General features: G+C 39.5%; 1 protein-coding gene across 1 annotated transcript in view; it reads right to left on the bottom strand.

The window, feature by feature from the left end:
- LOC136872026 (probable cytochrome P450 49a1) overlaps positions 1-26,678 on the bottom strand; it is a 73,949-nt gene that overhangs the window by 34,630 nt on the left and 12,641 nt on the right. The window contains exons 4-10 of the mRNA XM_067145847.2: positions 26,177-26,289; positions 19,760-19,876; positions 14,741-14,817; positions 11,097-11,298; positions 7,305-7,467; positions 4,631-4,800; positions 109-187 (exon numbers count right to left, since the gene is read on the bottom strand). Coding sequence (XP_067001948.2) covers positions 109-187; positions 4,631-4,800; positions 7,305-7,467; positions 11,097-11,298; positions 14,741-14,817; positions 19,760-19,876; positions 26,177-26,289 — 921 coding nt within the window. The remainder of the gene's footprint in view (positions 1-108; positions 188-4,630; positions 4,801-7,304; positions 7,468-11,096; positions 11,299-14,740; positions 14,818-19,759; positions 19,877-26,176; positions 26,290-26,678) is intronic.

Here is a 26,678-nt window from a genome sequence, read left to right as displayed (position 1 = left end):
TTCAGAATTTTGTTCAGTTCTTTGTATGAGGTATCGATTCTATATAGAATTTATTAACTTGAATCGTCCTTGTTTACAAGATATTAGATTTTGTAAATTTTTACTCACCCCTTTAGGTATCCTGTAGTTACTTAGAACTACATCGTTTGCAATTTTACGCACATTGCCTGCCGCAGTTGGTGAGAGCCTGAAAGAATATCACTCGAATTAATCAAGAAACTCTGTGAATATAATAAAGTTAAGTACCCCTCCCTCTTTATTCTGATGAATAGGCAGGCTTAAACAGTGATGCTTGTTGGGTGGGAGAGGGGCAAAGAATGGAAATGTTGGAAAAGTCAGGTTATAGTTTCATTCTCAGCTATATTACTGTTGTGATATGGGAGTCGCGCTGCCTGGCCGAGGTGGTAAAGGCGTGCTCAGTTCACCCTGAAGGACGCGGGTTCGATTCCCCGTCAAGAAATCGAAGAATTGAAGAAACGACTTTGCCATTTCCGGAGGCGCATATGGCCCTGAGGTTCACTCAGCCTATACCAAAAATGTATGTTGGGTATTCAGCCCAAAGGCTGGTTTAATCCTCCACAGTTCCGCCAAACAGCTGTCATAGATAGCCTAGACGTCACAGAAGAGGCATACTAGGGAAATAAGGAGTGAGGTAGTTTCCCGTTGCTTTCCTCACCAAATTGAGTACCAGGTTCTTTCCAGGGGTAATGGCGACCGGACGTAGAGCTAAACACTCTACCCCACGAAGCACCGAGGTTACGGATAGTGGAAGCCTTTACCTTCCACCCCTCCAAGGGGTCTGTACGAAGATAACTTTGCTTTATTTTGCTTTGTGGCATGGGAGACAGTCACTAGGGGGATTGTAAAAGTAAATTATATATCTCTTTCAAACGGTTGTGAGGGAATTTTAGGGGTTGTAGGAAGGATGTAAATGAAAATACGTATAAGTTTCTGGTAAGACCCTATTTAGTGTATGGAACCCACGCCAGGATTACTTGACACGAGAAATGGTGAAGATCCAAAGAAAGTCAGTAGGAATTTCTCAGTATGGTTGCCGGAAAAATAAAATAGTGTTAGACAAATGTTGCTGACCTTAGGCTGGGAAGATTTGGAGACGAACTTCATGACTTGCTGGTATGACCCTTGCTGTCAGTGAAGAGATGGCTTGGAATTAAATTAGCAGGATAGGTTATAATGTGAAGGAAAATTTGGAATTTCAGAGGACAAGTTGGGGCAAATATTCGTTCATGAGAAGAGGAACTATCGTCAGGAATAGTTTGCCTAGGGATATGTTGGACAAATTTCTAACTTCTGTGAAATTATTTATTGTTATTATTATACTTTATATTTACATGGCCTGACTCAGTTTATAACGCCTGCTATTCTGTCAAACCATGTATTAAATGTACACACAATTTAACATACATTTTACATAACTGATTACACACATGCACTGGAATACAACGCTTTAAATAAAACACATAAAAAGAAAGAATAAAGAAACGCATATAAAATAACCCAGAATAATTAACATTGTCCTAATCCATCAATGGATTAACATTTTGGAAAACATAATGACACACGGAATGCAATAACAAAACATGAAAACATTATTCATGTACTTACACTCAACTTGATAGGTCCAAGTACCGCTGCCAACATTTCTTTTTAAATTTGGGTTCAGATAGGGTGTTCCTTACGTCATTGGGCAACAAATCCCATGTTAGAATTGTACTGACAACAAAGAATTATTGTAGAGGGAGGATCTGTGGTTAGGTATTTTTAGGGTTAGGTTACTTGCATCTGTGGTCGGAATGTTATGAATGGTTGATAACAACTGGAAAGAATCCCTTAGATAAGAGGGTGCCTGCCTGTATATTATTTTGAGGAATAGAAGCAATAAATGATAGCTACGACGCTAGTTTATTTTAAGCCAATTTAGCTCATGGAAAGCAGGAGTTATGAAATTTTGGAACGTTCATTACAATGCGGACGCAAGCATTTAAGAAAATAGTAGGTGAACAACTGTGAGGGAATCTGCGACCTGGACGATGGCCCTAAATATAGATCAGTGGTGACTATGATTACTGAATTACAAGAAGACCAATGTTAATATACTTGTGGGGGATATAGTATTCCAATTCACTGTCTTCTGGCATATGGGAGAGAAAGATTGTCATTGCAAATATGAAAGAGGCTTAGGTATGAGCGATGCAAATAGCTCGTTTACTTATGAAGCCACTTTGTGTGATGAACTTATTGGGTCAGTTGGATTTCAGTGGGCTTTGTAGACTGATATCTAATAGCATATTCCCGCTACGTGAGGAAAATAATGGGAAACCTGCTCACTCCTCATTTCCTCTTCCCGGAGGTCTGGACCAGTTAAGGCAGATTATACTGGAAATATTCGGCACCCTACCAGCTTCCGGTGTAAGGACTTTGCAGTGTTAATATATTATTAATTATTTGTAAAATATATAGACTCCTTGTATGGCATTTTTTCTTCACCGAGCGAGTTAGCTGCGCGGTTTTGGCCGTGCATGGGTTGCTTGCATTTGGGAGATGGTGGGTTCGAACCCCAATGTTGGTAGACATAAATATGGTTTTCCGTCTTTTCCCATTTTCACGCCTGGCAAATGCTGAGGCAACGGTCGCTTCCTTCCTAATCCTGGCCTTTCATATCCCATCATCGCCATAGGACCTATCAGTGTCGGTGCGACGTAAAGCATTGTAATTTTTATAAATTTCTGAAGTAACTAATAAAAATTGACGTTACAGCTGTACTTACGCTCTTCCGCAATTGACTCCTAGCCGTCTCCCCCGCAGCTCGGTGCTGTGAGAACCTGAACCTATTGTAAGACAACGCGGATTTTTCTACCTGAAAAACTTTCCTCCCTTCAAGAAAATCACATGACGGTGAGCTCATTATCATCCGTAGAAACTCGTGGTAGTTCGTTGGGTATCGGACAAAAGAGGCATGAACCTAACATTTTATGGGATAATCTGCCTATCTACAGTCCACAAAGGAGAACACGTTCTTTATTAAGAAGTTCGTATATGATTTTGATTTTCCGTCCACTTCAACATCTACATAGATTGGTTAAATATATATACATTTTATCTGATTTGTGTGACTGGCGTAATTAGTACCAAAAATATTTCTAATTTGTACTTTGGTAATTTGACAATGGTGTGCAATTATTCCCAACTTTCCAGTTTAATTCTATATTTACCTAAGAGCTCGAAATACCATCTGAAGAAAATGCCATATAGCGGGGATGGGGGGGGGGGGGGAGATTTAATAGGACGGAAAGTTGATGCACATAGTCCTATCATTGCTAAAAGGAGGGCATTTTGAACATTTCATGTAAGAAAAAGTTCTATTTAGTATGATAGTACGTTCGTTTCCTGTGAGTTTTCAAAGAGTAATGTACTATTTACAGCTGTATAAAATGAATTCTAACATGGAAACATAGCGTTTCCGGACCCATGTTCATATAACATATTATCTTCTTCTACATGTGGGGAATGTGTCCTAAAACTTCGGTCACACCTTTTTGTTACACGCTGTATAAATTAACTCCTGAATTACATAATGTATCTTATTCTACAATTATTAAAGTAGATATTTAACCATCACAGTGAATAATCTTATTAACCTTCGGCCAGCTCTGTATGTACCAATGAAGAATAAATACTGACAGGTTCTGAGTGTTAATCTTAATGTCTTATCGAACCGAGGGCACTGAATATCGCATCAGTGTGTAAAGGTAAGCCATATTTAGCTACTGATCACCTAATGTGAGCTAATGTGAACTGGAAGTTACTTGCACAAGGGCATGCTCCGCCTCCCTCTCTCCCTCACCCATCTCAAACCGTCAACAGCATGCGGATTATCAACCCTAGTACTGATCACTCCTGAATGTTACTTAACTTCGAAGAACCTATCTTATCTAGAGTTTCAGTTAAGCTACGTTGGTTGATAAATGCAATTACAGTAAAGCTTCTATCTTTATTTCTTCCTTCCTTCCTTTCTTCCTTTCTTCCTTTCTTTCTTTCTTTCTTTCTTTCTTTCTTTCTTTCTCAACCCGTTTACCCACTAGGGCCGGATTGTGTCTCGGACTGAGCGAGGGACCCCACTTTTTCCGCCTCAGGGACATTGTTTTGGACCGTAAGACTTTGGTCGGGAGTATACAACTGGCTTAGAGGACCGGTACCTCGCACAGGTGGCCTCACCTGTTATGCTAAGCAGGGGCCTTGTGGGGGGGGGGAGGGATGGGAAGATCTGAAGGAATAGACAAGGAAGAAGAAAGGAATCGGCCGTGGCCTTAAGTCAGGTACCATCCTGGCACTTGCCTGGAGGGGAAGTGGGAAACAATGGAAAACCTCTTTGAGGATGGCTGAGGTGGGATTCGAACTCCTCTTTACTCAGTTGACTTCCCAAGGCTGAGTGGACCTCGTTCAACCCCTCGTACAACTTTCCAAATTTCGTGGCAGAGGCGGTAATCAAACCCGGACCTCCGGGAGTGGTAGCTAATCACACCAAACACTACACCGCAGAGGCGGACTACCAGTAAAGATATGCCATGAATATCTGATGAATTCTCCAGACATAAGTTTCTAAACTTACCTCATTGACTCCTTTATACAGGCTTTAAGGTACTTCATGTCCTCCAGATTTTGTGCAGTGATAGTTTGATCCTTGGATGGAAGGACTGTCTTCAGCTCTTGGTATAATTTTTCTTGCTTGTCCAGGTTTCTTGCAAGATAATGAAGAAGCGTGGCGGACGAGTGGGCAGTCTGTAATAAAGTCATCAAAATAAGAATCGCTTTTTGATTACTGATAGCTAAAATCGAATTGTAGGTACAATTGTATGGTATTAAAATGCTGTTATATTAAATCCCCTAGAAATTCTTCGACTAAATAGAATCAGTGTAGGAATAGCTTATTGGATGTATGCAACTCAAACTACTACAGACAGTGAAACATTCAGTTTTACTGTATCTCTCCCATTAAATCACATTTACTGAGATGTGTTATAAACATGTTTCCCAGAAGGGTTTCAAATAGTTTTACATACCACTAGAATAAGAAATATTTCTAAATCAATAATATAATTTTCTGAGTTTGATTATGTTCCATATTTCAACCAACAATTAACTAACTTCTATAGCATTAAAAGTAAGATTTTAAAAATCCAACAAATAGATGGATCTGACAGGAGGATTAAAACGTCTCTAGAAACATCAAACAGTTACTATTGTAACAGCAATCTCAGCAACTCGATGACAAATCATCTTCAGACTGCTCTGCATCAACTAAGTTTGCCAAAAACCGCCTCTGTAGCATATTGCTTTGTGCTATTAGATCCCATCTTTGGGGGCCCGGGTTCGATTCCTGGTACTGCCACAGATTTAAGAATGGTAGGAGGGCTGATATTTGGTTAAAATAGAACATAAAGCTCATCTCCATCGGGTGTGTGCCTGAACAAACCTGCACCACCTCGGGATGGGGACACGAGTTTACTTACTTTACCACACAGTATCTACGAGAAACTATAGGAAGCAGCTATACTGGACTGGACAGCTGTTATACATTCAGAAAATGTGTGAAGTCTTGAGACTGGATAATACAGAGGTGTGAAATTAGAACGCTATTTAAATTTTGTACGGGCCGTGCTGAGTGGCTCAGACGGTTGAGGTGCTGGCCTTCTGACCCATACTTGGCAGGTGCAAACCTGCGTCAGGCCGGTGGTATTTGAAGGTGCTTAAATACGTCAGGCTCGTGTCGGTGGATTTACTGGCATATTAAAGAACTCCTCACGGACTAAATTCCGGCAACATGGCGTCTCCAAAATGCGTAAAATGTAGTTATTGGGAGGTAAAGGTAATAACACTATTATTATTATTATTATTATTATTATTATTATTATTATTATTATTATTATTAAATTTAGTGCGTACAGAAAACTCTTTTCAAATCTACTAAATTTTCATTACCGAACTTCAACATAATGCAATGTGTTACACTTGATCATTATATCACACAGTCATTGACAAGTTTAAGTAATGTTAAAAATATATTGTTGTTACATATATATGCATGCATATATGTGATATTTTTGCTAGCTTTGCGGTTTAGGGGTAGCGGTGGTGGTTGTGTGGTGGCGGTGGTGATTATTGTTTTAAGTGGAAGTACAACTGGGCAACCATCCTCTATACAGGGGTAGCGTGTCTGCCTCTTATCTACAGTGTACAGGTTAGATCCCGGCCAGACCAGGGATTTTTACATGGATCTAAGTTCTGATTCGAGGTCCACTCAGCCTACGTGATTACAATTGAGGAGCTAGCTGACAGTGAGTTAGCGTCCCTGGTCTAGACAGCGAAGAATAACGGCTGAGAGATTTCATCGTGCTGACCACACGACACCTCGTGATCTGATGACGTTCGGGATGATCGCTTGGTAGACCAATGCCCTTCGGTGCTGTTACACTATGAAGTTTTATAATTAATTTGACGGAATATAATGAATGGGTTTTAGAGGTACTTTATAAAGTTCTAAGTGTTTCGATATACAGAAGAAATAGATATTTTTATTAACTAAGTGGATACTGAAAAATAATGGAAACAAACGAAAAATAGCAGGTGGTGCAAAGGTGGAACACAGAAACAGGGAGGACTGCGGAAAGGATATAATGACGCTCTAAAATCTAGTAAGGAGGAGTGCTAAATTGAAGTTGGTTACTGTTAGGGTGTATCAACTGATCTACCATCTATGTGCGATGTATTATCCAAGATATCCTGCAACAATTTAAACCACAGAAACGGAGGCACGAGTCTGATAAAAGGGACCGTAGAAATTTAACGAAAAATCAGATAAGACATGCCCACCAGGTTCTAGAAGAAGAAGGAGCTATCGCAGATTTGATCTCCTAGTTTATGGTGGCACGTGTGGTTCTACAAGAGGTGCGTTCATACATCTCAGAATCCATAATCGTCAAACCTGATACACTTGGAAGATAATCATTACACTCGCTACCGAGTGAATACCTATGATAATGAAGGGGCGGATTTGTAGGCATGAATACAGTAGGTTAGAACGCAAACGTATTTTGAACAAGGCGCAAGTATATTCTAGCCCCTCTACAGTTACGTCAGTTAGATCCCGAATATTTATGCAAAACTCACTGTAGAATCGTTGTGCGGGTAGAAGACAATTACGCCTTTGTTAAATACGTTTGCAGTCTAACTTAATCGTGACCAATGATGGTGAATAATGTTTTGAGTTATGAAAAGAACTGTACCGTATCAATTCCTGCCAACATCATGTCGAGAGACATCACCACGCCGTACAGAGGATCCTCATGTTTGAGTAGGAGAGTCTCCAGCACACTCAATTCTCGAACATCCGTTTCTGCCTTCTCTTTTATTTTCTTCATAGCCTTGTGAACGTATTTCATGGAGACCCTGAAAATAAAATCCACTTCAGTTGGGACTACTGATTAATTTTTCAAAATTTTATACCCAGATATAATATCTAAGATCAAGTGTTGGGAGTGACAATGACAAGCCAGGCTGCAAAACATGTAGGCTGTATGAAGATTTAAATCAGTCCTGCATTTTTATACTGTAAGAAGATAAAATACAAAATTATTTCATGAGTAACAAGTGTCGTCTACGTAGGAGAATTGCTTAAACTGTAGTAATTAACAATGGGCGATTCGCCTGATATTTATGCGAGCTTCATTGCGGAGCTGTGCGTACCAGATGACAACACAAGCCACTCCCTGAAATAACTCATTTGACTCATGTTTTTCATTCTTGTATATTTTAAACCGCAGATGACCTCTAGGAAAGTATAAATATGTCCTACTATGTAGCACTTTAGACAGACAACTTACTGAATAGCAATAAATTATATTGAATAGGTGGACTTTAAATTACTTTTTTAAAGTTATCTTAGGTATTCAAAGTCAATACGGGCCCGAAATGAAGTTCATTATTTGTAACTGAAGTAATTTTGGATTGTTCACAATGCTGAATTGCCCTACAGTAATAATGTTTCAAAATAAGGTCTTAAAACTGTAAAACATGGCATAATTTTTCTTTACATATTTACAAAATAAATAGTCCCCGAATCAGAATACAATGGGCAGTTTTGAGGAAACTCTGTTCAGATTCACATTTACAAAAATAATGCATATTAATGCCGGGGAAATTTCAGTGAACAAAAAAATACCACAGAATACTTACCGGAATAGCTCCGGGCCAACATGCTGGAAATTTTGAAAAATAACAGGTTTTAGTGTGCAGAACAAAGGGGAGTATGAGCATAAATGAAAAAAAATATACCGCATGTGGCAAAACAAATTACAGGGAAAGTATTCCTCATGTCCTCTCCAAGTTTTCCTTGCAACGAAGTATTTATATATTGTATGGAATAGTTTGACATATTGTGATGTGTGTATTTATTTCGGCAATCGAGATTCCGACAAGAGAGTAAGAAGTGTTTATCGTGGAACATTATTTCCGGTTCTAAAGAGTGGGCTGACTTTTCTTCTGGTTAAGGAACAGTGTGAGGAGCGATTTAATAAGGAGCTACGAATATCAGAACAATGTTAACTGTCGTTGAAAAATTCCATCGTGTGCAATAATATTTATGTCAACGAAACGGGACAAAAGAGCGTCCAAAACCGTCACCATAAACGAGACTCATGGTCAAATTCTCCCTATTGGTGTTACAATCACCAAAGCTTAATCTAGGAAGAACATCGCTGAAACTCGGTTTGATCAACCCTCCTGTGGGTTGGGGTGGTAGAGTAACATCCATGTTTTCCCTCTTCTCTTTGTCGTAAGAGGCGACAAATGGTAGACCCAGGGGATCTTAATTTGTAAGCGTGGTTTCGTGACCACGTGGCTCTTATCTGAGTCCTGGCATTGCTTCCAATTGCATGTAAAATGCTCCTTAGCTTCACCTAACTTATCTGACTTCCCTTGGTGATTATTTTTCCTTTATTGACCCCGACGGTATTAGGTGTCGAGGCCTTGTCTTCCTTTGGCCCATACCTTCATTTTTCGAACTGAAGGAACCCTTCAAATTTTCCCTCCGTTTAGTGTTAATAGAAGATGTTTGCCATAAAGTAATAATCACCACCACCACCACCAAATTTGGATTGAGAGATAGGTCTATTCCGCGAATGTTGAAGGAGCTGGGTGCATCTGCGTAGGGCATTCAAGTTGTGCAGAGTTTAACAGAAAGGAATCGGCGAGCCCGATTACAATGTTGGAGCCGAGTACTGTCCATGACTTACGAGGATCCAGGTTTATTTAGCGACATATGACTTTCAGACGAAAGTCATATTCACCTTTACGGCTTCATCAGCAATCGAACAACTCATTCTTTTTGTGATTGAATGATCTGACGTCGTTATACGAAACCACTAAACGGTGGGAGGTGATGATTTGGTGCGCCGTGTCCGGTCGTAGAATTTTGGGCCCTTATTTTGTTGAGGGTACCGCAGAGAATACCAAATATGGATCATGTAGTCTACAGGGACATCATTCGTGTGAAATTTTCACCGTTCTCACTGCGCTTGAAACTTAACCTTGCAATGGCAAATGATGCAGCAATGAATAAAATGGGGTATGGCTTTCAGTGCCTGGAGAGTCCAAGGACAAGTTCGGCTTGCCAGGTGCAGGACGACCCCGCAGGCGACCTACATGTCATGATAAGGATGGAATGATGATGAAAACGACACATACGCCAGTCCCTGTGCCAAAGGAATCAGCCAATTATGGTTAAAATTCCCGACCCTACCGGGAATCAAACCCTGGACCTCTGTAACCGAAGGTCAGCAAGCTAACATTTTAGCCACGGAGCCAGACGAAAGGGTGCGGTAAGATGGAGCTACAGCCGTCGCGCTCGCAGCGTTACTTACCCTTTTTCAACGATCCTTTCGAGAGAGCCTAATTTGCCGTAGTCCTCCATTTTCGTACACTTCTTGCTTCTCGGAACTCACGGCCCCACATACTTACGTATGGGACGTGATTTTTGTGACCTTACATAAATCTTTGTCGATCAACATATTCAAGAATTTCCAAAAACATGCGGCAAGTGTGACATGTTATTGTACATATTTTGAACACATAATGTACTAAAGCAAAGTCATCTCCGTACAGACCACGAAGGACCTTGGAAGGTAAAGGATTCCACTATCCGTAACCTCGGTATTTGATGGGCTAGAGTGGTCAGCTCTAGGCCGCGTCGACTATGCCCACAGGAATTAATCTTGCACTCATTTTTGGTGTAGGGTGAGTGAACCTCAAGGCCATGTACGCCTCCGGAAATAAAAATCACGTCGGCTTCGTGACGGGGAATCGAACACATGTCCGTGCGCTTGAACCGAGTACGACCGTAACGTCTCGGGCAGGCAGCCCCCACATAATGTACCAATGTAATTAAATAATCTTTCAAAACCATTCGCCTCCCGCATGCGATAGTTTATTGCATGCTGTATCCAAATTGCAGCGCAAGCAGCTTTTCACGAAAGCTGGTTTTCGTTTATTAATTTAATTGTTATTAGCCGATATTAATTTTTGTGGATAATACAGATAAATTTACAGATACTACTCTCTTTTCAAATACACACAGTTCACTTCTAAGTGGGACAGACTGTTCATCTCTAAGCCCAGAAAGCTTTGTTCCCAGGAATGAATTTGGTGTAATTTGAGTGAACCTCAGGCTCATGTAACTTCTATCAATGAATGCATTATCAAGAGTGATCTTGTTTTCTTTCTAGAACTTGCTTTACGTCGCACCGTCACAGATAGTTCTTATGGTGACGATGGGAGAGGAAAGGCCTAGGAATAGGAAGGAATCAGCCCTGGCCTTAAGTAAGATACAGCCCCAGCATTTTCCTGGTGTGAAAATGGGAAATCACGGTAAAAACATCTTCAGGGATGCCTACAGTGTGGCTTGAATCCACTATCTCCCGGATGCAAGCTTACAGTTGCGCGCCCCAAACCGCACGGCCAACTCGCCCGGTCAAGAGTGATCTATCAACTATGCAATTAAATATGTTTCACAATATACTTACTCATTGATGCAGTCCAGAGCATCCACCATCTCCTTCCATTCCTTCTTCTTCGTAAAGTGACGCAGTCCAGGTTTCAAATCAAGCTCAAATAGAGCATGAAACACTACATGAGTTACGTTGATCATCTTTTGAGCATCAGAATCGGGACTGAATTGTCGTTCTAGACAGCCTAGTCGAGTGTCCAGTGCGACCAGGGAAATAGCTGTGTTTCAGAGAAATTCATATCAGTAACAGTGAGAGCAATATAGCAATAATAATAATAATAATAATAATAATAGACATAGACACGTACTACAGAGTATAGAAAGTATCAATACAAACAAAATAACTTCCTCTCTATTTGCTTTACGTCGCACCGACACAGATATGTCTTATGGCGACGATGGATGGGAAAGGCCTAGGAAGTGGAAGGAAGCGGCCGTGGCCTTAATTAAGGTACAGCCCCGGCATTTGCCTGATGTGAGAATGGGAAACCACGGAAAACCATCTTCAGGGCTGCCGACAGTGGGGCTCGAACCCACGATCTCCCGATTACTGGATACTGGCCGCACTTAAGGGACTGCAGCTATCGAGCTCGGTAACAAAATAACTTCATGTATGAAAGTACGTATTAAAAGGCGGTTGTCAATGGATACAGACAGAGCTGGCTGTATTGCATGGTCTGGTATTTGCAGTAACAACTCAGAAAATGGTCAGTCTCAGACAATGAGACACGCGTCCGCTGAGTAGTGGATAAATATGTGGTATAATAATAATTTCGTGTGGCTATTTCTAGCCGAATGCAGCCCTTGTAAGGCAGACCCTCCGACGAGTGTGGGCGTCATCTGCCATGTGTAGATAACTGCGTGTTATTGTGGTGGAGGAGAGTGTTATGTGTGGTGCGTGAATTGCAGGGATGTTGGGGGCAGCATAAACCACAGTCCCCGGCCCACTGGAATTAACCGATGAAGGTTAAAATCTCCGACTCGGCTGGGAATTAAACCTGGGACCCTCTGAACCGAAGGCCAGCACGCTGACCATTCAGCCAAAGAGTCGGGCAATCTGTGGTGTGTTTCGTGTTTTATGAGTACGTCTAAAAGGATACAACGTGGCATGACTTACTTCGCGTGGCAAAAATGTATTTTTAATGGATAAACAGTCTCAAAATGTCTGAAACCTTGATTGAATAGTCAGTGTTGAGGCCCTTGGTTCAGAGGATCGCAGATTCAAATTCCCGGCCGGGTCGGGGATTTTAATTGGGTCTTATTAATTCTTCCCTCTCTGGGACTGGGTGTTTGTATTTGTGCTAAGCCTTCCTTCTTCATATTCACAGAACACACCACACTACCAACCACCACAACAACACGCAATATAAATTCTTACATTCCTCCATAACGTTGGCGTCAGAAAGGGCATACGGTCGTAAAACAGGACATAGTTCGCACACTCAAACTTATACGTGTGTTAAAAAGAATAACAACAATAGGAAGAAGGACAAATTTTACGAATGTCTGCTGTGCTCCACAATAACACTATTTGACCTCCCGTAGTTAATTCTCGTCCCTTTCCGACCCCGGCAATATTAGAACATTCGAGGCCTATGAAGTCTTTTATTTTCAAACCCTTCGTGGCTCTTGCCTTTCTTTGGCCGATACCTTCATTTTTGGAAATGTCGAACCACTTCTTTTTCCCCCACTGATTGCTGTTAATAGAGGATGGTTGCCTAGTTGAATTTCCTCTTAAAGCGATAATCATCATCACCACCGCCACCACCACCACCACTACCACCACCATTCCACGATAACATGGGTAAATTTGCTGACAACACAACAATGTTCAATCGACACTGTTTTTAACTGGGATCTTACCAATCATCCACCGTACATCTGCCATGGCATTGCGCTTCTCATATGTTGAATACTCGGCACCAGTTTGGCGGAACTCCGCACATGTTAGATTGATGTAGCTCTGAATGGGACTGGACTCATCGTGACAGGATGTCTGAGGCCAACTGATGTCCGTAAAATATATCAAATCATGGCAATAGAGCTACTAGATATTCAGAGAAGAATATCTGAATAGATGGAGAAGAAGAATAAGAATAAGAATAAGAAGAAGCAGGAATCTGGTGCAAGACATCCCCTGCACAGACAAGAACAAGAGCTTCCAAGGCTAGGATCAATAAAGATCTTCTTCCATTCAACGGTGGCAATTACATCATCACCTGGTAAACGTCGACCGAGCTCGATAGCTGCAGTCGCTTAAGTGTAACCAGTATCCAGTAATCGGGAGATAGTGGGTTCGAACCCCACTATCAGCAGCCTCGAAAATGGTATTCTGTGGTTTTCCATTTTAGCACCAGGCAAATGCTGGGGCTGTTCCTGGATAGGCCACGGCCGATTCCTTCCCTCCTAGCCCTTTCCTTTCCCGTCGTCGCCATAAGACTTACCTGTGTCGATGCGACGTAAAGGATAGGACGGATGGAAGTGAGAAGTCTGGGACAAGTAAGTGGAGGAATGCCAGCACCGTAGTCTTCAACCCACCTCCTAAGTTAAAAGCCCCTGTCAATCAATCAATCAATCAATCAATCAATCAATCAATCAATCAATCAATCAATCAATCAATCAATCAATCAATCAATCAATCAATCAATCAATCAATCAATCAATCAATCAATCAATCAATCAATCAATCAATCAATCAATCAATCAATCAATCAATCAATCAATCAATCAATCAATCAATCAATCAATCAATCAATCAATCAATCAATCAATCAATCAATCAATCAATCAATCAATCAATCAATCAATCAATCAATCAATCAATCAAAGAAATAAAATTATTCATTCATTCATGAATCAGTGAATCAGTGAATGAGTCGCCTAGGTGGCAGATTCTCTATTGTTTGTTCACCAAGCCTTTTCATTTTTTTAAAGAACTTGGAAATATATCGACCTATTACCTTGATACATTATTCCAATCCCTTATGTATAGTATGTTTAGTTATCCCAATTTGACCCCTTGAATTGCAACTATATCTTCATATATGAGCCTTCCTAATTTCAGAAACTCCGTTCAAGCTTATTCGTCATTCTACACCATCTCTCCTCTGATGTGGGGGTGGTGGTGATTATTGTTTTAAGAGGAAGTAGAACTAGGCAACCATCCTCATCTCTCCGCTGACAGCTCGGAATATACTCCTTAGTCGTGCATCTCGTCTCCCTACTTCCAGTTATTTCCAGCCCAAAATTTGCAACATCTTCGTTACATAACACCTTTAACGGAAATTACCCAGAACAAATAGTGCTGGTTTTCTTCGGATGTTTTCCAGCTGTCGTATCAAGTAGTCCCGGTGTGGGTGTCATTGGCTTCCCCTTTTAGTTGCTTTACAACAGGCAAGGGATACCGTGGATGTCATTCTACAACCGCCACCCACAGGGTGATGTTCGGCCTGATCAGTGAGGGTGATTGTTCACTATGTTTAAGTACCATCTGTACGCTGTCGTTATGATAGTGTATGTGGACCAATGTACACATTGTAATAATTGAGACACCTGTCTATATTTTATTAGACCAAACCCAATAAATAACAAGATAACTACCATATAAACTTCCAACGTGCCAACATCCTGTTACGATTTTATTGTATTAAATGAACTTACACTCGAGAGCCCAGCGAAAGAGGTAATTGATGAAGTCAGGAGGCAGTTCAGCGTTCTCATTTTTCAGCTCTCGCATTCTGCAAAAGAAGACCACAGCATTTATATTGTAATAAGTATCAATGTAAAATATGATTTACAGCTGTGGAGGGAAAAATGAAATACAATTGAACGGTGGTGCAAATCTGCATTTTTTGAGGAAAAGGAAGTGTTTTTCAATATGAATTTCAAAATTGAGTTTTTTCCTTGAGCCTATTGTACACGCTAATATTTTTGTCTAATTCAAACGTTCACAATAATTTTCAATACTTCACAAGTGTATTTGTCAAATCGCTTGCAATACTTGATAAGTCTTGAGAAGACTTGAATGAGAATTAGAACATGTTCTATTGGATTAAAGACTGTCAAGTATTTGGCAGTATTGACCAAATGAAATCCAGCATTAACGGTGCGCAGAAAGCCGCTACGCATGCTAAGATTGTAGGGACGGGAATCCTGGTTTCTTTTGGGGATTATTGTATCTAGGTGTTAATATAAGGAAAGATCCTCATTGGGGTAATCACATAACTGGGATTGTAAATAAAGGGTACAGATCTCTGCATATGGTTTTGAGGGTGTTTAGGGGTTTTATTAAGGATGTAAAGGGCAGGGCATATAAGTCTCTGGTAAGACCCCAACCAGAGTATGATTCCGGTGTATGGGACCCTCACCAGGATTACCTGATTCATGAACTGGAAAAATCCAAAGAAAAGCAGTCCGAATTGTTCTGGGTGATTTCCGACAAAAGAGTAGCGTTACAAAAATGTTGCAAAGTTTGGGCTGGGAAGAATTGGGAGAAAGAAGACGAGCTGCTCGACTAAGTGGTATGTTCCGAGCTGTCAGCGGAGAGATGCCGTTGAATAACATTAGTAGCCGAATAAGTTTGAGTCGCATTTATAAAAGTAGGAAAGATCACAATATGAAGAAAAAGTTGGAATTCTAGAGGACAAACTCGGACAAATATTCATTTATAGGAAGGGGAGTTAGGGATTGGAATAACTTACCAAGGGAAATGTTCAATAAATTTCCAATTTTTTCACACCAGGCAAATGTTGGGGCTGTACCTTAATTAAGGCTACGGCCGCTTCCTTCTCATTCCTAGGCCTTTCCTATCCTATCGTCACCATAAGGCATATTTGTGTCGGTGCGACGTAAAGCAAATAGCAAAAAAAAAATCCATTTTTTTAAATCATTTAGGAAAAGGCTAGGAAAACAACAGATAGGGAATCTGCAACCTGGGCGACTGCCCTAAATGCAGATCAGGATTGATTGGTTGATTGATTGCTTGATTGATTGATTGATTGATTGATTGATTGATTGATTGATTGATTGATTGATTGATTGATTGATTGATTGATTGATTGATTGATTGATTGAAATAACCAAAATGGCTTCGGCTTCATGACCAATGGATGTTGTATGTGTATTAATTGCTACGTTGTGGCACATCCCTGTCTATATTCAGTGTACTCCGTAGAATATCACAATAAAATAAAGGAAACGGATGCGTGCGAGGAGATTACAAGAGAAATATCTCAAGGAAGTGGAGAGCTTTTATGTTTATTACCTCTACGGTAACCTGTAAATAAATACTGTCACCAATGATCGATTTTTGACAATCTCCATATGTTATTATTATTATTATTATTATTATTATTATTATTATTATTATTATTATTATTATTATTATTATTATTATTATTATTATGGAATTCCTAATATTCCTTCGTGTAATAAAATTTGAATATGCGTTCTACAGCTATCACATTTGTACAATGTTAGTAAATGCTATATAACATAACCTCTGCAAACGGTGTTATGACAGTATACATTGTAAATATTATGTTTAAGATAGCCACATTAACAATTTCCCCATATAAATTAGGATTGTTGCGCGTTTCACTTCCTTTAAGGGCAGAAGTACGTGAGTGCCCACTGAAATAATGCTGAAACTTACCACAACATTTCTCACAATATCTATTATAACACGAAGGGTAGAAATGCACCAATTTTGCCATGTCAATTCAAAGCCCTTGTGATTCTAATGGATTGCAATTTATAGTATTGTGACTTCTAGTTTCTTTTAAGGAATTTTTTGAATATGAGAAATTTTTCAAGGTCTTATTGAAACATGTCGTCATGTTGGCACACATTGCTCCTAAACTATTCTACCTAGAGATATGAAATTCTCCACACTCATATATGACTGTACTGCAATACCAAAACTCTAGAATTTTTAATGTTGCTTCTAAACTGTGATTTTATAAACTTTCTTTTGCTAAAATTATTTTAAAATTAAAATTTAATTTATAACTGAAGACATAAATATTTATCAAATATGAAAATTATAGAGTTTCAAGACATTCATGCATTTATGAATGTGTGGTGATAATTTAAAAGCAGTGGTACCACCAATACTTTAGTAGTAATGTGTACCAACATGAAGACATGTTTCAATAAGAAATTGAAAAATTTCTCATATTCAAAAACTTCATTACAAGAAACTAGAAGTCTAATTACTATAAATTGCAATGCATTAGAATTAGAAGGGCTTTAACGTGACGTGGTAAAATTGGTGCAATTCTATCTTTCATGTTAGAATAGATATTGTGAGAAATGTTACGGTAAGTTTCAGCATTATTTCAATGGGCGCTCAGGTACTTCTGGAGAATGTATCCCACTACTAGTTCAAGAACTACAATTGCCGTTTGCCTTTCCTCCAAGTTAAAACAAAATGCTATCAAACCTTGCCAAATCTTTTCAAATCTTGTAAAACCTTCAGCAATATTGAACAACCTTAGACAAGATTTGACAACTTTAGTTGTGAAGTATTGAACTGAGAGAAAAATTTGATGGTGTATAACTGGCATTATGGATATGTGTAGGTATGTAAGAAATTAGATACAGTATAGAAATGTATACTGTATATATAATTTTATCTTCTGACAAACACCGGTAAATATTTCTGTCCAGCTCTACATAGTGGACTGTGCCCTTTCCACCTCGTTTTTGCTTCTTAGTTGTTTTCTGCGTTCGAGGGGTGGAGATGTGAAATTCTCAGTAATATAGATCTGAGCTATAGGGGGTTTGTTGAAGAGTTTCCTACCTAAAACTATGAATCATATTCCTCACAGATTTGGCGGTCTGGGGAAGGGCATTGTCATTAACAAAGATAAATTTATTTGATATCATGGCCATGTGTGTTGACTTTATGGTGCGCTTCATTTACTGCCACGTGTCTTTATAACGCTGTGCATTGATTGTGGCCATATGGTCGATTCGTGTACTTCGGTTTGCATCGAGATATGTAAGTAACTAGGTACAGATGTGGTTATGTCGACAGCCGGCCAGATTTCTCAGGATGGGATTCACTGTCTCATGTCCTTACAGAACCGATGCTTATGCTGTGATGTAGGTTAAAGAAAACTCCAAAAAACATATGGTGTTAAGTATAACCGTATATAATAAGCTAGGTCAGGAATACCGTGAGCTCCCACTGAATATTTTCAAACGACATATTTATAAACGGTGTTCAGTAAATGCATGGTACTCCATTGCCGAGTGCATTGAAGAGGACTGGAGCGGTCCACAGTGACATCGAGTGTTAATTCCTAGGTTTCTATATCTTCAGAAGGGGTAATGTCTTCCATCGTATTTGCTAACATATGATCCATATCGAGTTATATAAATGCGCTATGTATAACTGACGACAAGGACGATATCTTTAACAATTTTTTGTTATTGTTATGATTTCATTCGAATGGCCACTACACAATGAACTGCATGAGAGTCCACTGTCATACGTTACCAGGATTCAAAGCCTAAATGGATTGACTGAGCGTGTATTTGGACAACAGCATCACTGCACCGCTCATAGATATTTTCTTAAAATATACAGTACAATATTATAATTAATTTGTTGTTACTCTCATATCTGTCAATATACTTGGGTATAATTTGTAGGTTCTTTAAAGAGCATACATGCATATTGATACAGAAATATATCCACTGGGATGTAAGATACTTTTAGGTGTATCTACTTACAGTACATTGTTATTACTAACCTCATTACTTTCGGCATATGACAGGGTACCGAGGGAAAAGATGTTTACTATACTGGGGGACTATGGAATTAAAGGTAGATTATTAAAATCAATCAAAGGCATTTATGTTGACAATTGGGCTTCAGTGAGAATTGATGGTAGAATGAGTTCTTGGTTCAGGGTACTTACAGGGGTTAGACAAGGCTGTAATCCTTCACCTTTGCTGTTCGTAGTTTACATGGATCATCTGCTAAAGGTATAAAATGGCAGGGAGGGATTCACTTAGGTGGAAATGTAGTAAGCAGTTTGGCCTATGCTGACGACTTGGTCTTAATGGCAGACTGTGCCGAAAGCCTGCAGTCTAATATCTTGGAACTTGAAAATAGGTGCAATGAGTATGGTATGAAAATTAGTTTCTCGAAGACTGCATTGATGTCAGTAGGTAAGAAATTAAAGAGAATTGAATGTCAGATTGGTAATACAAAGCTAGAACAGGTCGATAATTTCTAGTATTTGGGTTGTGTGTTCTCCCAGGATGGTAATATAGTAAGTGAGATTGAATCAAGATGTAGTAAAGCTAATGCAGTGAGCTCGCAGTTGCGATCAGCAGTATTCTGTGAGAAGGAAGTCAGCTCCCAGACGAAACTATCTTTTCATCACAGTAAAGCCGCTGTGGGGAAAAGCATTTTCGCGCTTCATATTCAGTATGTAGCTTGTGCCTACAATTGTACAGGACATCGTTACAGATCTATCAACTACATCGTTGAAGTAAAACAAAGTGGTTACTGAGTAGCAGAAGCCAGTGATGTTATAAAAAAACAATATTTGAGAACATAACGTAATTACAATATTGTTGGAATATTCCAGTATATTTGTCTCCTTGCATATGGATCTGAAAAGTTAAAGTTAAGAAGCACAATTATAAAAATACATAACGCACCTGTCGATTAAGTCCTCAGTTACAGTGTCTATTGGGCCCACATAGGACTTGGCGCTCCTTGGCTGCATCATCGTCTGATTAAATTTGGATCGCAACTCCTGCCACTCCTTTCCTTCTCTGTAAATGAAATACAAAAATGGATATAATTACCCATAGTAGAAAGAAATAAAGGAAGAAAGAAGGAAAGAAAGAAAGAAAGAAAGAAAGAAAGAAAGAAAGAAAGAAACCAGCTTCTGTTGTAACAATTATTAGGCAGGGAAATTAGTGGTCAGAAGTGATAGGGAGAGTTAAAAGTAAATTCGGAAAACGTGGTTTGATAGTCAACACAATCAAGTTGAAGGTCATGGTTACAGATCGCTATGTCGTTTCCCGAACAAATCTACTGTCTATAAATGCCATATAGTAGAACAGACCATAAGGTTTCAGCATCATGAAAGCAAACCAGAGGAAGTAGCGACTGAAAAAGTGGTACATTGCGTCGTTGCGCCTCAAAATACCGTCATTGACAATATTGTGGAGAGAAATGCTGACCCGCAACACATGTATCACTTACAGCGAAAATTCCTTGATGCACTTCATGCAATACTTAACCTTAGATGACAGACAATTTCAGAGTTCTAAGCTGACAATATATTATCACATAAAAGTAGGTTGTTCTAGGCGGAACGACTATTTACATTCCTACGCTCTCTTCTACAAAATTAATAGCATTTACAAGGTATTAAAGTGTTTTAGCTGGTGCTTGAAGCACGCGGTAAGGTACCAGCACTCTTCATGAAGAAATTTGATTAGCCACAAACTGGAGCACAAGACATTGTACTTAATGTAATTCTTAGTTCATTGGGGTTTGTAAAATCCCACCTCTAGTGTTACCAATACATGCACTGCACAATGTATTTCACAGACTATACATTTACAATGATGTAGGTCTATATTTTATATTGTATTAGTACACTTCGACAAAGTGGCAACCTGTAAATTCAGAGAGTTGATGGTTCAACGAGAAATAATCTACCTTTCGATTAAAGGTGAATAAAGTTAATTTATATGAGCTCTGGTTTAGAAAACGATAGTAGCTCAACAGACGGAATATGACTGAGTGTTGCAACAGCTAAATTTGCTGTATGACTGTTGAAAGGCACCTGGAATTCATAGTGGAATAGTGTGTTCCCTTCCTTACGTAAAGCAAATTCCTCCGTTTCCGCATGTAGGCACCGCTCACATGTGGGCAGTCATGATTCCGTTCCTTCATATAAGTCAGGAATTAAACAAACTTTACCAAACTGCCACAAGGATATCTCAATAATATACTTCGATTAAAACAAATCTACAAGATAGCGTCTATTACGATGTGCACAAATTAGGATTATTGTTTTTATGTGCCTCGCCCAGTTTTGCAGTTTGTACAAATTAATGGAATCTCTTCGCATGCTTTGGTGAAGCTTTTAGAATTTAAGAGCTCAGTAAGAGTAGAATTTATCTGTTAATATTATCGAAGATATATGCAAAATAATAGTTGTACAAAGTTTAATTTCTGATCTTTCTGGATCGGAGCGCTTTTAACGCCGGAGTAAAAAGGAACCACATTTCCCTTTGCTAAAATCAAATAATCACAAATACGTGACTCGGTCACCGCCATCCATCAAGGACTGCTAATGTCAGGTGACTACCAGCCATAGGACATACTTACGCCAAAAACGCAGATATTAGTGATCATGATATATTTTCATGAATTAAAAATAATCTGCGAAAATTAAGTCTAATGTAAGAAGTATAGATATTAATTTTTTAAATATATTCTTTACCATGTGAATTATAAAATAATGGAGATGTTCACGACCTTACGTGCTGCTAGCTACGTACAAAAGTCTATATTCTTGGATGGATGTCAACTTTCAATGGTTAGGAACAGAAGTTCCCAGGTTCGATTTGCTATCGGATCGGGGAATTTAATCGCGTCTGGCGGATTCTTCTCACTCGGGGAATAGGTGTTTGTCGAAATGCACATCTTAAATACAACAATACGAATCGCCACAGCTAAACTAAATAGTTAACGCATTCCTCTCCAAAAGGTTTGGCGTCAGGAAAGGAATGCAGCTTAAAAAATTGAACCAAGCCACATGAGCGACAAAGTTCGCAATCATGAGCCCACCGTTACAGTAGCCTGCATGGAAAATAGGGTGGAAGAAGAATGCTAAGACCTACGCCAGCAGCTTCGAAATTCAAGTACGGCATTATTATCACAATTAAAAATCTAACCCATAAATGGCGGATGCATAGTACTTTACTTGGATATAATTGAACTTTGCAGCAACATTTTGAAATTAGACAATGCTTCGTTTCAGGACAGATTGCACGTTACAAATATCAATAAAGGTAAGACGAGTAGATGTCGACGGGTTACTTTTTCTACAGTTGGAACAGTAGTTTCATAATTGCCCCGTGTGAAAATGGTAAATATAGGAAAACCATTTTTAGAGATTCCGACAGTGGGGATAGAACCCACCATGTCCCGAATGCAAGCCCGCAACATCATGACGAAGGCCAGGTGGCCAACTCGCTCTGTAATATCTTAATTATTGAATATCTATATTATTATAATTTTAAGGTGAAAATCTATGAATCATGTTCGAGTTATCAGTCCATAGACTGATTTCATGCTGCCTTCCATGCCACCCTATCTTGTGCAAACTTTTAATTTCTACATAACCACGGCATCCTACATCTTCTCTAATCTGCTTGTCATGTTCATACCTTGGTCTACCCCTACCGTTCTTATCCCTTACACGTCCTTCAAAAACCAACTGCAAAAGTCTCGGGTGTCTCAAAATGTGTCCTATCATTCTATCCATTCTTCTAGTCAAGTTTAGCCACAACGATCTCCTCTCACCAATTTGATTCAGCATCTCTTCTTTCGTAATTCGATCTATCCATCTCACTTTTAGCATTCTTCTGTACCATCACATTTCAAAAGCTTCTATTATCTGTCTTTCTGAGCGAGTTATCATCCATGTTTCACTTTGATACAACGCCAAGCTCCAAAGGAATGTCTTCAAAAACATTTTTCTAATTCCTGTATCTATATTCGAAGTGAGCAAATTTATTTTCTTAAGAAAGCTCTTCCTTGCTTGTGCTAATCTGCATTTTATGTCCTCCTTACTTCTATCATCATTAGTTATTTTACTACCAAAGTAACAATATTAATCCACTTCCTTTAAAACTTCATTTCCTAATCTAATATTTCCTGCATCACCTGACTTCGTACTAGTGCAGTCCATTACTTTTGTTTTGGACTTATTCATTTTCATCTTGTACTCCTCAACCAAGACTCCGTCCATAACTGATTTTTAATAGATTTTTATACTGATTGTAGATAATTCTTCTTTCCCGGTACCTGATTCCCATCACCTTCAGTATCTCAAGTAGCTTGGTCCAATCAACATTATCAAATGCCTTTTCTAGATCTACAAACGCCATGTATGTGGGGCTGCCCTTATTAATTCGATCCTTTAATATCAGACGTAAAGTTAGGATTGCTTCACGTGTCCCTACATTTCTTCTGAAGCCAAATTGATCTTCTCCCAACTCAGTTTCAACTTGTCTTTCCGTTATTCCATAAATAATACGTGTTAGAATTTTGCAGGCGTGAGATACTAAAGTAATGGTTCGGTAATTTTCCCACTTGTCAACACCGGCTTTCCTGGGAATAGGTATAACAACATTCTGCCGAAAATCAGACGGCTCTTCTCCTGTCTCATGCATCTTGCACACTAAATAGAATAAACATGCCATGCTGGCTTTTCCTAAAGCAGTCAGTAATTAAAAGGTATTGCCATCAATTCCAGGTGCTTTGCTCTTATTTAGCTCTCTCAAAGCTCTCTCAAATTCTGACCTCCAAATTGGGTCAGCCATTTCATCAACATCAACAGCCTCTTCATGTTCCAGAACCATATCATCTACGTATTGACCCTGTTACAATTGTTGGATAATGTTCCTGCCATCTTTCTGCCTTGTCTTCTTTCCCTAGAAGTAGTTTTCCATCTGAGCTCTTATTATTCATATACCTAGTTTTCCTTTCTCCAAAAGTATCCTTGAATTTATTTTAAGCAGCATCTACCTTTCCTTACATCGTACAACTTTCAACATGAATCATAAAAGAACGGAAATTAATTTCCCTACTATGTTAGCTGTTACTGCTTTTCCACACAGCATGAATTAATTAAGAAACTTGACATTTCCTGATTTTGCCACCTTTATTTTGTTAGGACACTGTACACCAACACCGTATAGTGTAGTGCAAAACAGAGATGTTCCTAAATTTGAATACTGAGGTTAGGTTGATCCATTTCCTTTTAATATAGTTAGACAAAAACAAACAAACAAAAAACAAACAAACAAACAAACAAACATACAGGCAGACAATAATTGAACTCTACCCAGTTTCAACTTTCGTATACTTAATGTGAGATGTATAAATATACGTGGCACCAAGCTCGATAGCTGCAGTCGCTTAAGTGCGGCCAGTATCCAGTATTCGGGAGACAGGGGGTTCGAACCCCACTGTCGGCAGCCCTGAAGATGCTTTTCCGTGGTATCCCATTTTCACACCAGGAAAATGCTGGGACTGTACCTTAATTAAGGCCACGGTCACTCCCTTCCTACTCCTATCCCTTTCCTGTGCCATCGTCGCCGTAAGACCTATATGTGTAGGTGCGACGTAAAGCCAATAGCAACAAAAATATACGGGGCAATAATTTAAGTGTGCAAACACGTCCTTAACTTCATTTATATAGAAGTCCTTTAATTTGTGCTTTTTTCAGGTAGCCTAATGTCACAGAAAGAAGTCTAGTATTTTATCTAGGACAAAATAATTCAGGTCTGAAGGTAGGATTGCTAACTTTCCGGTTATGAACAACGGATTTTTGGGTTTTGTTGCGATTAGCCGGTCTTCCGTCACAAGTTTAAAATGGGTTGTCCAAAATCCATTTATGACGTGGTGAAGTTTACTGGGTCCATCATAAATGGTTCGAGACGTCAAAAATGATTGCTCTCACGCCCGAGTTCTCCTCTGGCTGATTCCTAAACAGAGCAACATCAAGACTATTCGGAAAAGAAAAGTTTCAATCCTTGGTTGGAAAATTATTTTAGGAAAATATCATGATGCGATGCGCTGCAGTGATTTCTAACAGAACGCAAAATGAGTTCGTCAGAACTCAGCTTTAATGTCGAAATATTATTAATTTAGTCAAATTCGATAGAAACTACCCTAAAATTCTGAGGGGAACACATGGTTCTTCAAAGTATAATTTCTAGATGTAGCTAAATTTTGCAACACTAAGTTAAGCGTGTTTTTTATATTCTGTATTCATGTTTAATTTGAATAAAGTATTATAAATTAATATCAGGGGGACAGGGTCAGGATGTGCGTTCCTTTCTATCTTCATACCAAAAAAAAAAAAAATCAAATCTCTGTAATGTTTTAATTTTAGAATTGGAAACCGTATCTCTATGGGTTAAGGTAACCATTCGTCACTCTCCATAACTCATAGGTTGTGAGCTCACGTATTTCAAGGTTGCCTTGCCTATAATACTGCTACGGGCGTGGCCCCTCCGTCCGCCATTCTCAATCTCCGACGTTAAATATCGCCAGCGTACGTAAGCTGTGTGACGTGACCGGGCCGGAGCCTTGTGAGGGAAGGCCGGCACCCATTGGACAGATACTCCTTCAAGTGCCGTCATAGCCACTCCGTCGCTGTGATCTCGAAGAACGTGGAAACGAGTAGCTTATGGGACGACATATTTTCGTATCTGGAGGTTTTTGCGAGTTTCAAGTCGCTGACGTATTTTGAAGGGCCGGTCACGTGTATATAAGGCGATGGACGAATACAGAGTCAGGTCAGTCAAAATGTGGACTCATTGTGAGCGAAGGAGGACGAAAGGTGCTACATTCACGGGTGAGCTCAGTGTGAGCTCCGTCAGCTGGTGGAGTTGACAACGAGTAGCCGAGAATGAGTGACAGACTAGAGTTGAGTGGGGCAGTGTGTGAATTGTTCTTCTGACGCCTGTCACCATGAATTGTGTCTATTGTGTTTCTACTGCTGGACTAGAACATAGCGAGTGTTCTGGTGCAGCTTTAGAAGAGAACACTGAATGACGGCATGCGTCTTTGAACCGAGTTCTATCGGAGGTGAACAGCGAACATCATCCTGTCGTGTGCGGGCTGTGACAACGGCAACGAGTGACTGAGGATATGTGTGTATCAGTGTAAATAAGCCGTGAGAGACGAAGTGTGCGAACTGTACAATTGTGTGTCCTGTATGTTAACGTGTAGTTTTATAAGATAACAAAGTATAGAAATAGGACTTTACCAGGTACTGTCTTCATTTATTTACCGAGCCAGCACGTTACAATACTTACGATGTTGCTAGTCCACCGATTCCCTTGTAGAAGTCCTTCCTTAATACTCCTCGGTACTCTTTTATTGATGACAATGATTGCCTGGCAGGCCAAGGTCCTTCATTCCTGAACACCTGAAAAGATTATAAAACGTATAAATTTACAATATACAGGATGTTTCAAAAATTGGGGGCATAATTTCAGGTATGTATTTGCTATATGTAGACAATCAATATAGTTCATTACAACATGTGTCCGGAAATGCTTAATTTCCGAGTTATGCGCTTCACAACACTGAATTTCACCGGAACGTTTTTCTACCGCAGGTCGTTGTCATTACAGAAGATGTTCAAAATGTCCACCTCCTGCTTGAATACAGACCTCACATCGAAGTCTCATTGACTTGGATCGAATGTTTCCTAATCGATGGGTAGGTAGAGGTGGCCCGATTGCTTGGTCTCCACGCTCACCTGATCTGAACGCTCTCGTTTTCTACTTGCGGGGTCATTTAAAATCATCAGTG

The sequence above is a fragment of the Anabrus simplex genome, chromosome 4 (assembly GCF_040414725.1).
Source record: "Anabrus simplex isolate iqAnaSimp1 chromosome 4, ASM4041472v1, whole genome shotgun sequence".
Lineage (NCBI taxonomy): Eukaryota > Metazoa > Arthropoda > Insecta > Orthoptera > Tettigoniidae > Anabrus > Anabrus simplex.
This window is presented reverse-complemented; position numbering and strand designations above follow the sequence as displayed.